We start from the raw sequence: 14,224 nt of genomic DNA, 5'->3' as shown, positions 1-14,224 counted from the left end.
AGGGTTGCGGCCACGGGATCTTCATCCTTATCCTGGTCACGGCACCAAATGAAAGGAAGAAGGCCTTCGATGCGGAGTCGTTTATTCGGAAATGCCAACTGACCGGTTACAGACCATTGAACTGGGAAGCGAAACTCTAATATGCATCTTAGTTAAAAAAACTGGACACACATCTTCTCCCGAACGAGTTTTCCTAGAGATTAGTTGCCTCCACTCATTCGTCGGTCAAATCCAAGTAAACGTTACAAAGTGGCCCCACGAATTCCGCAACAGAATTCCCTTTTCCCATCGATGCAAAACGAAATCCTACAAACAACACATACTACTCGCGTGCCTCCCGATCAGTAGTATCACCGTTACACTAGTAGTTAGCATAAGGGATGGATTGGAATGTTGGTACGCGGAATATTAGGGTTAGATCAAGAATGGCCAGTCTTTCCGCGTATGTTTAGTTCCGGGTTCGGCGCAAGATCAGTAGTATCACCGTTACACTAGTAGTTAGCATTAGGGATGGATTGGAATGTTGGTACGCGGAATATTAGGGTTAGATCAAGAATGGCCAGTCTTTCCGCGTATGTTTAGTTCCGGGTTTCGGCGCAAATCTCCTGGCCTTTCAGTGTACTAGCCCGTTTAATTCCTCATCTCACTTGAACCCGGGATATTACGATTCATAAGCATGCTCGAAGTGTACGTCAGAGTTAGCTGCTACAGGGCTATGTGGAGCAGTAATATGGGGGACTCTTGCGATTTTCGCGTTTGTTTATTGGAGGCGACCGATACTCTGCAACATTCGACGCAGTTCCTTAAATTCGCTTCGCTGAACATTTCAAGTTTATTTCGCCAAAAATGGTCGCTTTTGGTCTTATGCGTGAATCTTTCTTAAAGAGCTGTCATTAACTAGTTCAGGGGAACGTAATGTAAGTGATTTGAAAGGCAGTCTGCCAGGTATTTTTGAAACTTCCAGAAACATGTCAACCACGGCTTTTTACAATTGTGGCTTCATACAATTTCGGCGCTACTCGCCTCGAAGGATGGGGACCACCCGATCCTCAATGCACCTGTTTGGAGACGAGCAACATATGCCTGCTGATCGATGTCAATGGCGTTCTTGTTGTCAGTTTCTATCCAGATCGCCTGAATGAGTGTCCGGAGGTTCAAGCACCTCGGACTGATTGTAGTAGGTTATCACCAAGTCCCTTTCCCATCACCTTTTATTCTTTTCTTCACAATGAGGCTTTCAGATAATGTACGGCAGAGTTGCCCATTAATGTCATGCTGACGATGATGACGATGAAGCTGGTCTACAGAATTACGAAAGGTAGTCGCTTTGACCGGCGAAATTTTAAACTGTGGTTGCTTTGAATTTTTGGTGTAGCCTGTGATACAGCCAGATTCAGCAGAATCCCTTTGAAAAGGTTTTAAATCGCCTGCATGTCATAGAATCATTTCTGGATTCGGGGACATGCAGCAAAGATCTCACCATTGCCAAATACTTTTGCTCGCGGTGTTCAGTGGGTGATAAAGTTCACAAAAATTAGGAGAAATAACGCGACAATCGAATTAACCCAACAAGGGACAGAAAATATATTTACTGTACCTACACAAACCGAAGCGCTCCAAATTTGCATTCGCCATACACAAACCGAAGCGCTCCAAATTTGCATCAGAATAGAGAGGGTGCATTGAATAGGCGCTTCTTCGGAGGTTCCCACAACACTGAACGAAGTGAAAGTAGAACATAAGTAGAACACAAGGTTGACGGAAACTCGGGGACTGCGCCTACCTGATGAGCCCCAAGAAGGGCGAAACCGGTCATGGGCTGTCGAAGAGTTTTCAGCAACCTTGTGAGTAGTTTCCTTTATGAAGTGTAAGTAGTTTATCTTTAGATGTTGTGTAATGACAATACAAGGCCAACCTCTACCAGATGCGGGAAAATCACTTGTGTTCTTAATGGATTTGTTGAAAGCCGACTGTGAGAAAATGTTAGAGACATCAAAAATATATGTCGGGCATTCATCATAGCAAACATCATCGTAGTCAGTAGCGATTAGGACCAGACCTACTGCCTCCAGGACAGGCTTGCGTGCGGACTAGAAAACAAGAACACTCATAAATTAACAAAAGGTACCAAAGAATCACGCACTACAGTGAAACTTACAATGAGTAGGATGCAGATTGCGATCACCAGGAAACGGCATGGAACGCTTGAGCATGCATCTGAAAGACATACATTCTAAATTATGAGCGTAGTTCACACACGAGTGTTGTAATGTCAATGTGAGCCCGAAACTTAATGGCTATTCAAATAAAAATCTCGTGGTTCAACGAGTTAGACGATAGGACGAACCAAGATGGATGGTAAATTATTCTTTAAGCTCATCAGCTGCACACCAAGGCAGATGAAGCAGAAAATAAACCGCTAACAATTAGTAAAGATTGCCTTGAAAATTATGATTTATAATGAGAGCATAGATGAATTCATGAACGTGTCTTAGATTATGAGAGACTGGTCGTTTCCGGGAATGTTTGGTAACAATCGGTAGATTTATTACTGGGCAACGTTTCGCTTTTGACACAAAAGCTTTGTTTGGTCAAGGACTAGGTTACCAAATTAGTCGGGATTTAAGGCGGAAGGGGAACCGATCAGCTAGTTCAAGCTAAATCTCTGTTAGGCGTCGACCGAGGGATTTTGTGTGTTAGGGTGGATGACCAAGTGTTAGGCCGATGGGGATTCCTACATGGATTCGGGTCCAACCTACACTCTAGTTCTTCTGGTTCAGTTCACGTGATGATCCCTCTTGAACGTCGTTTGACCTTTCCGTCCGTCTGTGTGGATGAGCCAGTGCTACGATAGTTGTGTTGAGAGTGATGTCTACTACGATTTTGTGAGTACGGTGGACACCCCAGGTGCAATGATCGAACAGCCAAGTATTTCATTCCATCCCATTATCACCATCACCATCAGCTTAGATGTGCTGATGGTTCCCGGCAAATCTATGCGTGACTTTCCTCTGAGTTATGTCAGCGTCTGACGTTTGAACGTATCCCGATTGTGGCTCAGTGCTAACCGTTTCCTATTTGTCTACTGTGCACAAGTGTCCTGCGAATCAGTGACCACTGGCTCACAGATTTGTCTCAGATCTCAGCTAACTTTCTATGTGTATACTTACCTATGTTTATATATATATATATATATATATAGCGCAGTCGTTATAAAATTCAGGGGCTGGGGCTGTTTCTGCATCCTAATTTAATCGGTCAAAACGAAATCGGTGAAACGGTCAACGGACAAGCGGTGAGCGTTTGTTGGTGGTGATGTCTATACTGAGCACACATTTCGTCAACTTGAGATGAATGTGTGATTCAAAGAGTCGTTAGGTGTTATCTCTGTATATTGTAGCCTGCTTGTGGATCCAGCTAAAAGTTTGAGTGTTCATCCCGGGTTAGCCTTCGGCCGAGAATACATTAAAAGATTCACATTAACTGATTGCGGAGACAAGTATTTGCTCTTGAAAGATAGTCCTGGAAGACCATTTTTGTGGGGAGAGTAGCTTTACTTGCAGCTTTACTACTTGCTTACTACCCTAAAGCAGGCAAGCACTCATCAGGCCGTATTTTGTGCGACATGTGATTTTGAAATGTAACATCACACGTCTAGGACCGAACGAAAACCTCTGAGGGGTTTCGCTTCAAGAAAGTCATTAGAGCTGGTGGCATGTAACAAGCATATCACTCAATTCAAGTCTTTGGACTTTGGTACCACGAGCACCCATGGACTGTTTTCTGTAATATTCAGGAAATAATGGTCAGAAATGCAAGTAAATTTCCACAACACTTAAATTTCCAGGGACGCCACGGATTTCCACAATTTTGCCCGTTTTTCGAAGCACATTAATCCAACGGTAGTTTTTATTTCCATAATTCAGTAAAGATTAGTTATGGTAATAAATTCTGGGGGATGATATAACAACATAAGAGCATTTTGGTCCATTTCGAATAGGTGGAACCTTCACTATTCGGCTATTTTGCACTAAATCATTAGCGTTCCGTCAAATGGGATTGTCTGTTGAGGAGATACTTTGGCCCTTGAGGCCTGAAAAATGACCTTTCTCGGTCGAAAATATACCTGTTACATACATCAGCTAATAACAGTACAATTGAAGAACCAAACAAGCGACCGTCGCATCGGCTAGATTCAACTTGTAACCATGGACAAATAACTACACCCTTTCTCGGTCGAAAATATACCTGTTACATACATCAGCTAATAACAGTACAATTGAAGAACCAAACAAGCGACCATCGCATCGGCTAGATTCAACGTGTAACCATGGACAAACCAATAACTACACTACATACCATAAGAACTGGTGCTCTTTTTTGGCACTATGAGGTAAATAAACAACCATCTCATCCAGTAAACCAGTAACTGTAAAACCTAATATTCTAAGGCTACAGGAGAAACTGACAGACCAGCTGTTAATAATGCCAGGGGTAGTGTGGTTCACAATTGTCAACAGAACTCCTTTATTTTTTTTATCGTGAACGGCTGTTTCAATTCAGTTCAGGAGAAACTGACAGACCAGCTGTTAATAATGCCAGGGGTAGTGTGGTTCACAATTGTCAACAGAACTCCTTTATTTTTTTTATCGTGAACGGCTGTTTCCAATTCAGTTCTCCAGTTGCTTCATAAGAATAAGCTGAAGCAATCCACAAAGCGGGTTAGGTTCCAAAACTACGTGTTTCGCTTTTTCAAGTCCTAATTCTGTCTACTCCGAAACAAGGCATTCGCACTGTCCCATCTAGTAGCGAATCCGCATATTAGAATAAATTTCACAGTTTACTGTCAGTATGCGCTTCTCGGGGTGTAGTTGTCCAAATGACCGAATTATTTTTCGCTTTGTTCATGCAAAGTAATTAAGTTTTAACCTAGACCAAATGCCTGCAACACTCGTTTGCTTTCACTCAATAAAGAATAACCTATCCACTACTAACGACTGGTCGACCTTTTTACGTGGTCCGAATGGGTTCAGAACTTAGTTAGAAACTTGTCATGTCCGCGTTCGGACTAACCGTATATTGCTCATGCTAAGGTACCCACAAAAGTACCGTTAGATTCTATCCCTTGTTCACAAGATCTAGATCGAAGACATCAAATTGTTTTGCTTCTGAGCTAGGTGCTAAACATCAGCACAGAAATCCCGTGCCTTGGTCGTTGGCACTAGTAAGCTTCCACTGATTCGTCTCCTACACAACGAAAAACATGCAATCGAAGATCCTATCGCCCTATCAAATAGTACGTCTGTGAAAGCATATTAATCCGTTCGCTGTCCATATCTTGAGACCCTTAGTATTACTCCCTGCTAAATAATTTTCATTTGAATCGCCAGTCTAAATGATGTTTTTATTCATTCCGAAACTACGAAGACCTCAACGGCTGAGTCAATTCCTCTGCAAGGTTCCTCATAATCGGAAATAAACGGAACCCACTGTGTACAGGGGTAGCCGATTCGGAGTAATTTAAAAGTCATTCTTTGTCGTCAACGTTGCTAGGGGGCTACCATAGATTTTAACTCATCGTTTATTCTAGCACCCAATACGAGCACCATGACCTAAAACGGCGTGCAGCTGAACCTCACAGTTGAACCGCTGTACAGGTGTAACGGAGAATGCCACTGATTAGAGCATGCAGGTAGTATATTTTCTCGTAAATCCGTTTCGCATCTCTTGAAAAGTGAGATCTATTATGGAATTTGTGAAGTCGCATTTGCTCGCATTTGGGCAACAGTCAGCGAACATTTAGGAAAGTTGAGGAATGCGCATTCAAGGAGAAGATGCATATTCAGTTCTTGCAATATGAAAATTTGGCTTCTCTTTCCAATAGCCTGTAACTGTTCACTTGGCGTTTTCTAGTCAATAGCAGCAAAGGCCTTCCCTTTCACAGGCAGTACCCTCACAAGTCCTCGATCCTTTGTTCATTCCGTGTAATTTCTGTTTCAACCTTCAGACAAACGGCTCTCATTATTTTGGTAGCCAAATTTTGTCCTTATATGCCAACCTCCGTTCATTTAAGAAACAGGAATTAATATCATCTTAAGCTATGCGACTTTACACTGGGATTTTACGTACTACACAACTTTCACTGCCTCCGGTCTTTGACTGATCTGGGCGAACAATACATTTGGAAGTTTCCCACACATCAGAATAAAAGGTGTGAATACCCGCCTCGGTAGACCCAGCCATGGGCGATGGGCTATATTGAAATTATTTTATGGTTTTGAACATTAACAGAGCTCAGCCGTTGAACAAAGCCGTTCATAAAGCTCACAACATAATGAAGTTTTCCATCGGAGCGGCTAGTTTCACAATGGAATACACAGTTTACACAAAATACATGTTGATATGCCATAGAGTCTACCAGCATAAGTTTGTGGTAAATCGATAGATTTCAATTCGATTCGTGTCAAAGCGCCATTCAGATAGCTGGAAAGCCAGATATATCAAATTTCTCAGCCAATTTTTTTTAAATGTTACTGTAATCCATTTAGACCAGGGTCCATTTACACTGACACGTTCGTTGTACATGTGAATAGTAATGATAAGTGAACTTCGAGTCCAAGACGGTGCAACCACCCCGTTCCGATCTGTCAGCAACTCAAAGCAAGTGCACATCCTTTACAATTATTCATAACTCTAACTGATTGTCAAGTCAACAGACTTCTGGCCTATCCACATGACTGTATACATCCCCGTACGAATGAGGCTGCTATGAACATAACTCGGTTCCCAGTAAACACTGTAAAGGAAACTCAATGCCATATTGCGTTCTTCAGTGACATGCAAAAAGGCGCTCACCAAAGTGTCGCATGATACATTGAAGTCTGATAAAAATCCAGAATATTTTTGGCAATACATCTCCACAGGTGGCACACCACAAAATTAAAAGGCGTATGCCCCTCTTTTTAAGTTGTTCCAATGAAACATCTTCATGCGTATACGTGTTTACTTTTAAAATGTTCTAAGATTCAATGAAAACAACTTTTTACTTTCTTCATATACTCCGGACATACAAAAGTTTACATGACGTTAAATGCTTAAAATACGGTTATAAAGGGCGTTCGATTGTCCATTTGATTTTAGACGACACTGGACGTGTTAAACACTCCTTGTATGGAACGCCTTAAAGGATTTAACCTGATTTGATGCTCAGCCACTCTGCAAGTTCCATCAACCCATAGATTTGTCATGACCAAGAGCACCAAACAAAATACAAACTGTGATCGGTTGACCAGAAAATGTACTTTTTCGTTTCAGAAGTGTGCCATATTGGTCTAAATTGCCTCTTTCTGGTTAACTACTTTGTACGTTTGTGAGGTTTTCTTGGGTGCTACTGAACGATTATCCTTGATTTTGCCTTCGGTAAGAAGTTGGATTGTGGGTTGAGTCAACACTCAAAAGTTGATATTGCTACACTGAAGCCTTTGCAACTGTGATATGTAGGCGTTCATGTTAAAGAGAGGGATAAATGGTGCTTTAGGACATCAAGCTGTCAAAAGCACAAGGGAACCAAGAATTTGGACAGAGTAATCATGGAGACAGAAAGAAAGGAAACTCACTACGTAAGCCTTGAGAAACCAAGAGTCAGTGGGTATGTAAATTTCCAGGAAAATGTAGTTCGGTTTTGCTTGAAACATTGTAAAAGTGGGAAAGTAAAAAATTACTACTCAGTGTTCTGTACCGTCGGATGGCTCTGGGAGGACAAACAGAAAAAGTTAGATTTAGCGACACCGTCCAGTGACGTCGTCCATGTAAGACAGTTAGGTCACGAGTTCATCAGCCACCGGTGGAGCTACAATTCAAGGCTGCCTTTCACTTTTCTTCAAGTAACTTGATTCCGATCACGCCATTGTAAGGGCACACCTAACGGTCTACTTTCTTTCGCGAGTCAGCACAAAGCATACTAATCTATCATCGTCGGAAAAATACCACAGCTTGAAAGCATCGGCCTGAGCAAACCGAACTGCTCCACAGTTAACCAACACTGCACTGTTAAGGATTACGTAGCGAAAGCATAGGAGAAAAGAAAGGAGCTAGGAGAGCGGCATTCGAAATTGTCGCTCCGACTTCTCCAAAACGATCAAAGAATCACTAGGTATCTTGGAGATCATCAGCACTAGTGCCCGAAAATTCATGCCAACAGGCAACGAGTACGACAGCTCACGCAAGTCCCTCAAACGCCAAATAGTGCGGAGACTAAGGAAAGACCAAGAAATTTGGTGGACCTGGAAAGCTCAATGGATGTTGAAGGCTTTCGGCACCAGAAACAGTCGCGCCCCATATCATTTGGTACGAACGACTGGTCGTGAGAAATAAACAGTCAGTGAAACAGTAGATGAAAAATTGCTTCACTCGCAAAACATCAACTGTGAAGATAAGCCAAACACCTCGATGTAAAGTTTTTCTGAATTCCTACAAAACAGACTCTAAGGATGGTTCATACAGGCGGATGGAATGTAAAACTTAATCAGTTGTCAGAGGAGAAAAAGAACCACGACCGATCCGCACCGAAACGTGAGAAGGCACAACGACCCAGTGATATCTATCCGGATCGTCTCAAAGAAGGCGGGGACTGATTTATGTGATATGGGGTGAATAAAAAGTCTCTGCATAGTAGGAAAGCGAAATTCACCTCTGTCTCCAAAAATGTACGCGAAGTCTGTATAAAACCTTCCTAGCATTAGCCTCACGGCTTTAATATTAAAGATGATCCATAAAGTCGATTTTAGTTTCGTCTGTCAACTACGTTTTTTCCCCGACAAATTCCGGATCAACGACACTGCTTTAGCACTCAACAACAGTAGAAACTACCTCTCACTATATGAACCGTCGGGAACTACGGCATTATCTGCGGATCAACTGAGTCCCAGTAAAACTTTAAACCTCCTTAAGGGGCTATGGGCCAACTACCGCAGACGCGTGAAGGTCTATAGGAAGCACTCAGTTGCGTTTGTCACATCAAGTGGCGTAAGAGAACACTATTTTCTTTAATATTTTCTCTTCAGCTTTGTCTCTGGTATGATTATGGGACACTTACCCAGCCTCTAAAGCTACAACACTTGTGAATGATTTTCAGCAATTTTTCGCGTCTATTTCTAAATCCTTCCAAACTGTTATCTTATATACACTCTTTGTATGTTGCCAAACTGCTACACACGTGAAGACACATTTGAGGAGCTTTTTTGGTAAAAATATAGACGGCAAATATCTCGCAGAAGACATCTTTCTTTAGATTTTTACTGAAATTGTCATTGCTTTCTTGCACCACATTCTGTCAAGCGAATGATATCCCTAACTTAGACAAAAAATCGGCAAGATGTGTTGTTTTGTATAATTCTGGCAGTTAGAGACAACTAAGAGATGCTCGTTGAAGCCTGTGTGTAGTGAATGGTCAGTGGTCTCAACTGCAAGCCCGTCGTTCATTAGTTTGGTATAAAAAGGTTAGTGCACTTGAGGTTGATAAGGTGATTGCGGATTCAAGCACAGTTTGTTCATGTGGCTTTTTGATATAAAATGAGTTGTAATCAGAAGCCAAAGAGTCACTCACATATGTCAGAGGGGCAACGACGAAGTATTTGCAATGTGAATGACCCTTAGATCCCCATAAGGTGAAAATTGTTACAAGTCAGCTGAGCAGCGTATTTTTAAGCAATGAAATAGGACGGTTTATAGCTTTAGAGGATCGGTTAATGTGGAACTAATGAGCAGCACCCATATTCTCTCTTTTCCGAATGACCTAATAGCTAGGGTCATTGAAGGTAACATTTGTATGTCACGGCTGCTTAGCTTTTAAGCCATGTATGCTTCAAAAGAAAGAAAATAAACTGGGTTAATATATTCACACAACCTTATAAACACTGTTCTGACTTTGCTGCTACATCAGCTTGAAGATAAAGTGTCGAGTTCTTCTTAATAACATAAGATTTTGATCTAGAAATTGGAAGGTTTGGGTGCGGCTTGAGCCGGCTAGTTTAGTAGTGTACATTTACATCAACAAAATTCATCGTGTATTTTTGAGCACATGGTCTATAATGCTGTAGAGCATAAAGTCTGTCGAAGATATTAGGTAACAAGAAGTTAATGTGACTTCTTGTCGTGGACCGAGCTCAAATGGTGAGGAGCGGTAGCTTGCGAGAAGATGCGTAGTGCTTGCGAGTCTACTGTTGACATTAATGTAGTGTCCAAAATGTGTGGACCATTTAGTATATAAGCAGTATAAAAGTATCCGCGTCATCATTTTGCAATGGCCTTAGCCACTTCACTTTTGCAATAGACTTTAAGTCTCAATTCTACATTACCGATAAAGGTTGCTTCGGTTTCGTGTTAGGTCTGTTAGTGTGTGGCTATGGGTTATACCACTCTCATTGAAAACTACTTGGATTTTGGCTTAGCGGAGAATAAAATATACCAAGCTTACTTCTCAAAGTCACGACCTCACACAGCATCCCGCTGGCTAGCCAGCTTAGAACTAGTCCAATATGATTAGTTTTTAAGCTAGTAATTTAATTTCTCCATTCAGTCTCACCTTTACAATTGTTCCAAGAAAATAAAAAGGATAATTCTATACAGAACTCGTTGTCTTCATCGTTATCAGTTGTATGAAGCTTTTACTTGACGTAATTTGGTTCTAGTTGACACAGTTTTGTTCACTGATGTTGAGTGGGATGGGGTGGATAGCTAAGCATTGGTGGTAGTTGGCATAACTATTGCGTAAACACAGGGTCGTCAGTGTGCTTGTAATTTGACAGATCAACACGGGAGCTATGCATCAAGTGAAATAGCCTGGACGTATGAGCGCCAGAGAGGGTTCGGCTGTGCTGTGACTGACAGTGTCTCTAACCGTCACTATGTCCCGTCTCTGGGTCTCCATCCAGGAAGACAGCAACTACTAGCGCTTTGCATCCCCATACTGTAAGGGAATTTTCGCATAGACACAATCCCTTCAAATATAAAACAGAAAGAGCTCTAAAGCGCTTCTATTAAGAACTTTGGCTCCGTTGCATTCAATCTAAGTGAGGGAGGGGGACGATTAGTGATTTTAGATAGCTCGCCTCCTTCGTCTTAAAGCGGCTACACAGTCAAGAAATTGCAACCGGAATTCCGTTTCTATATTTTAAGTGACCCTTTTGGGATTGAACATTATGTTGAATAGTTGTTACTCAAGTAATCACCTCGTGGTGATTACCAGACTACCAGACAGACTTAGTTAACCTAGCCCACCATGTAAATTTCGCTAGCTTCTTTGCATCCACAACGTGGCTACTGCCCTAAAATCATCGAAATAACTATACTCTTTTTAAGGTATGAAATCTAGACTTGCACACAAAACCCTAAATGTCGTCAATTTACTTAGCAATATAACGACCTGTTTTTACAATCATTATGGTTGAAGCATTTGTTCTAGAAGTTCTAGTTATTAAGATTCACAGACTTGTGAATGGTTTGACAACTGCGCATAATCTAAGGGAGGTTGCCATTATATATATATATAATAACCATCTAACTTCAAGACAGAGGATGATCCACCGTTACTTTCTGGTATTTGAAATAAGTAAACATTAAGTGAATCTGCAAATTCATTTCATTTTTTGCGTTTGTTTCTCCGCAAAATGTTACGGCTATTCATTTACAGTCAGTACTTTGAGGAACAGCATGAGCATTCGACACTGATGCAGCGCTATCGTATAACCATTATTTATTTGAAAGCCTTTTGTTGGGGAAACAATAAAGCTCAATAGTAGAAAAACTCAGTTCTGGTACGCGCGGTTTAGTGATAACCCCGTAAGCTAATGAATACATCTTCACCAAAACGTCGTTTTATATTAGCCTGAATTTTAAACTTGTCTATAGGTAGCTGTTTGATTAAAAATTGAATTCCTTTGTGTATAACAAAGTTATCCGTGCTCGACCAAATTTTGTCTTTTAAGTGCAGTATTGGACCTACAATTGCTATATATTTTGTCAGATCTTTTTGCCATCAGAGTATATGTTTTAGTTGGTACCCCTATGTATACTGTCACTGTTTTACGCGTACTGACATGACAAGAAACTTTCCAATATGGATGCAAATTTATTTTTTTATTTGACTCAGCCAAGAATAAAAGTGAGCAGCGATCATTTTATTTATGAAATAGATTTATGTTACTGTGCTAAATCTCTAAAAATAATAAACATGCAAAACATTCTGTAAAAAGATCGTGGCTGTGGGTTTAAGAGTTTCATAAGATGCGCACTGCTGATAGTTCTCAATAAGGATAAAACATCTGTACAGTACTTTTTCGGCTTTTCAGCATACACTGACTTCATTTATGGGACGTAATCTTGATATATTTTTTGATATTTTCAGTTTTGATATTCCGTGTATTTTAAAATTTTTATAATTTATTAATATATTTTATACTACTGATTTTGATCGCTGTACAAAAACCTATATAAAATTGGTGCGTTTCAGATATGTTCGAGTTGAAGTTTGTTGCATTCCGAGCCATCTAAACGGGTTTAAACGTCCTTTTATGCTGCAGTAAGTTGCAGTGATAATCACTACTACAGAAGTGTACTAAAATTAGATGTGGTACTTTTGCTGTTCATGATCAGTTTTTGCTTCCGTGGAGAATAAATACAAACATTAGACATTCATTAGCAACGCACAACTTGGACAAAAACAAGTCGAGCATTCTTCATGGATGACAAATCTAATTCCAACGTTGATCAAACAACATACTCTCCCCAATTTAAGGATGAAATATCTATGCGGAAGGTGTCTTAACAAATCTAGCGTCACATCTTTTTTTGAATACCTGAAAGGACCGGGGTTACACAGACAATGGATTATTCTAAAGTTTCTCAACCTTTGATCAACCAAACTTCAGCGTTATCTTAGTTCATCGTCTTATAACATTATTGGAAGAAAGCATGATATAATAGGCGAGTTAAATCTTTTTTGGCTTTCTTAACCACTTTTTCACAAGTTCCGCCTCGTTTTCAAGCCAACACTCTTGACGTTGAAGGCATCTGCAGAACCATACAGAAGCATGCGCTTTGATTTTACTTCGGGCATTAGTGCTACATGTGACACATAGCATCAATTTTCAGGCGATTTTTTCATGCGCAATCAACCGATAACAGTTGCATGTCTCCGAGCTATTTTAGGGACTTGTTTTCTCATTTGAGTGCTTACTCAAAATAGGTTCGGTTGATCTCACCATTTCAGGCTTTGAAAACAGTCATTTAAAGATTTTGACAAGTTTTGAGGACGAATGCTCATCGATAAAGGGCCTTGTGAAGTAAAAGACCGGGATAAGTCATGCCTGAATTTTTCACTGATTCAGCAGTTTGACTCGGTGACTATGTACTTAGGGACCAACAAGAAAGTGAAGATTAACGTTTTTTGCCACACAAATAAATGAACAGTAAGACGCAGAATCGTCTTTAGAGAGCTGCATCGCCTTGAAGCTGTCAAATTCTGATTGTTAATGCTACATACCGCTGTTACCCATGGGAAGTAATTATACACACTATGAAAGCAGCCTATTATTTCGAACAAAATGGCGTTGAGTAAATGGCACTCTACAGTAACACCTTATGCGATGGCAAAGTGCGCATCTTGTCCATGGGTCTCCATAATGACAATCACTGAAACATATGTAGCACATGTAAGCTGCTATTTTTCGCACTCAGTATCATCTTCTTTCATCTTGTCAGTATTGGTCACATTACTGTACAAGAGTATATCTAGCCTAAGTACGATCACAACCGCCCACTTCTTGGATCTAACGTGACTTTAGGACTTCTGCTGAATTATTGTTTTTGTGATTGCCGATTGGCTATAATTGGCTGCTACTAACCCCAAACGTGAACAAAAATTTTAGCTAAAAACACTGGACTAGGCTGTCCATACCTGTGGATTAATATTGCGATCACCGGAGATACGGAATACAAGGAAACTAAAACTTCTCTTATTGGCGTGGTGGTTCAACGGAATACAGAAATACGGAATCTCCTATTGTGAACTGTGAGTCAAGATGTACTTGGATTTTTCTCCTCGTGACATTATATATTAGGGATATCCCTAACTTACCCAGTTAGCACGCGTCCGCTCCTGGGTGCAGAACTTGTGCGGAATTAGTGCAGAACTTCTGCACTAATTTTCGGCTTTTAAGCCTCGCGA

General features: G+C 40.8%; 1 protein-coding gene across 1 annotated transcript in view; it reads right to left on the bottom strand.

Annotated features, from left to right (window-relative positions):
* T265_13752 (hypothetical protein) overlaps positions 1-14,224 on the bottom strand; it is a gene marked incomplete at both ends in the record, with an annotated part of 26,970 nt that overhangs the window by 10,246 nt on the left and 2,500 nt on the right. The window contains one exon of the mRNA XM_009170323.1: positions 2,159-2,217. Within this exon, the coding sequence (XP_009168587.1) occupies positions 2,159-2,217 (59 nt within the window). The remainder of the gene's footprint in view (positions 1-2,158; positions 2,218-14,224) is intronic.

The sequence above is a fragment of the Opisthorchis viverrini genome (genome assembly GCF_000715545.1).
Source record: "Opisthorchis viverrini unplaced genomic scaffold opera_v5_98, whole genome shotgun sequence".
NCBI classification, from domain to species: Eukaryota; Metazoa; Platyhelminthes; class Trematoda; order Opisthorchiida; family Opisthorchiidae; genus Opisthorchis; species Opisthorchis viverrini.
Note: the sequence above shows the minus strand (reverse complement) of the source record. Positions and strands in the feature narration are given on the sequence as shown.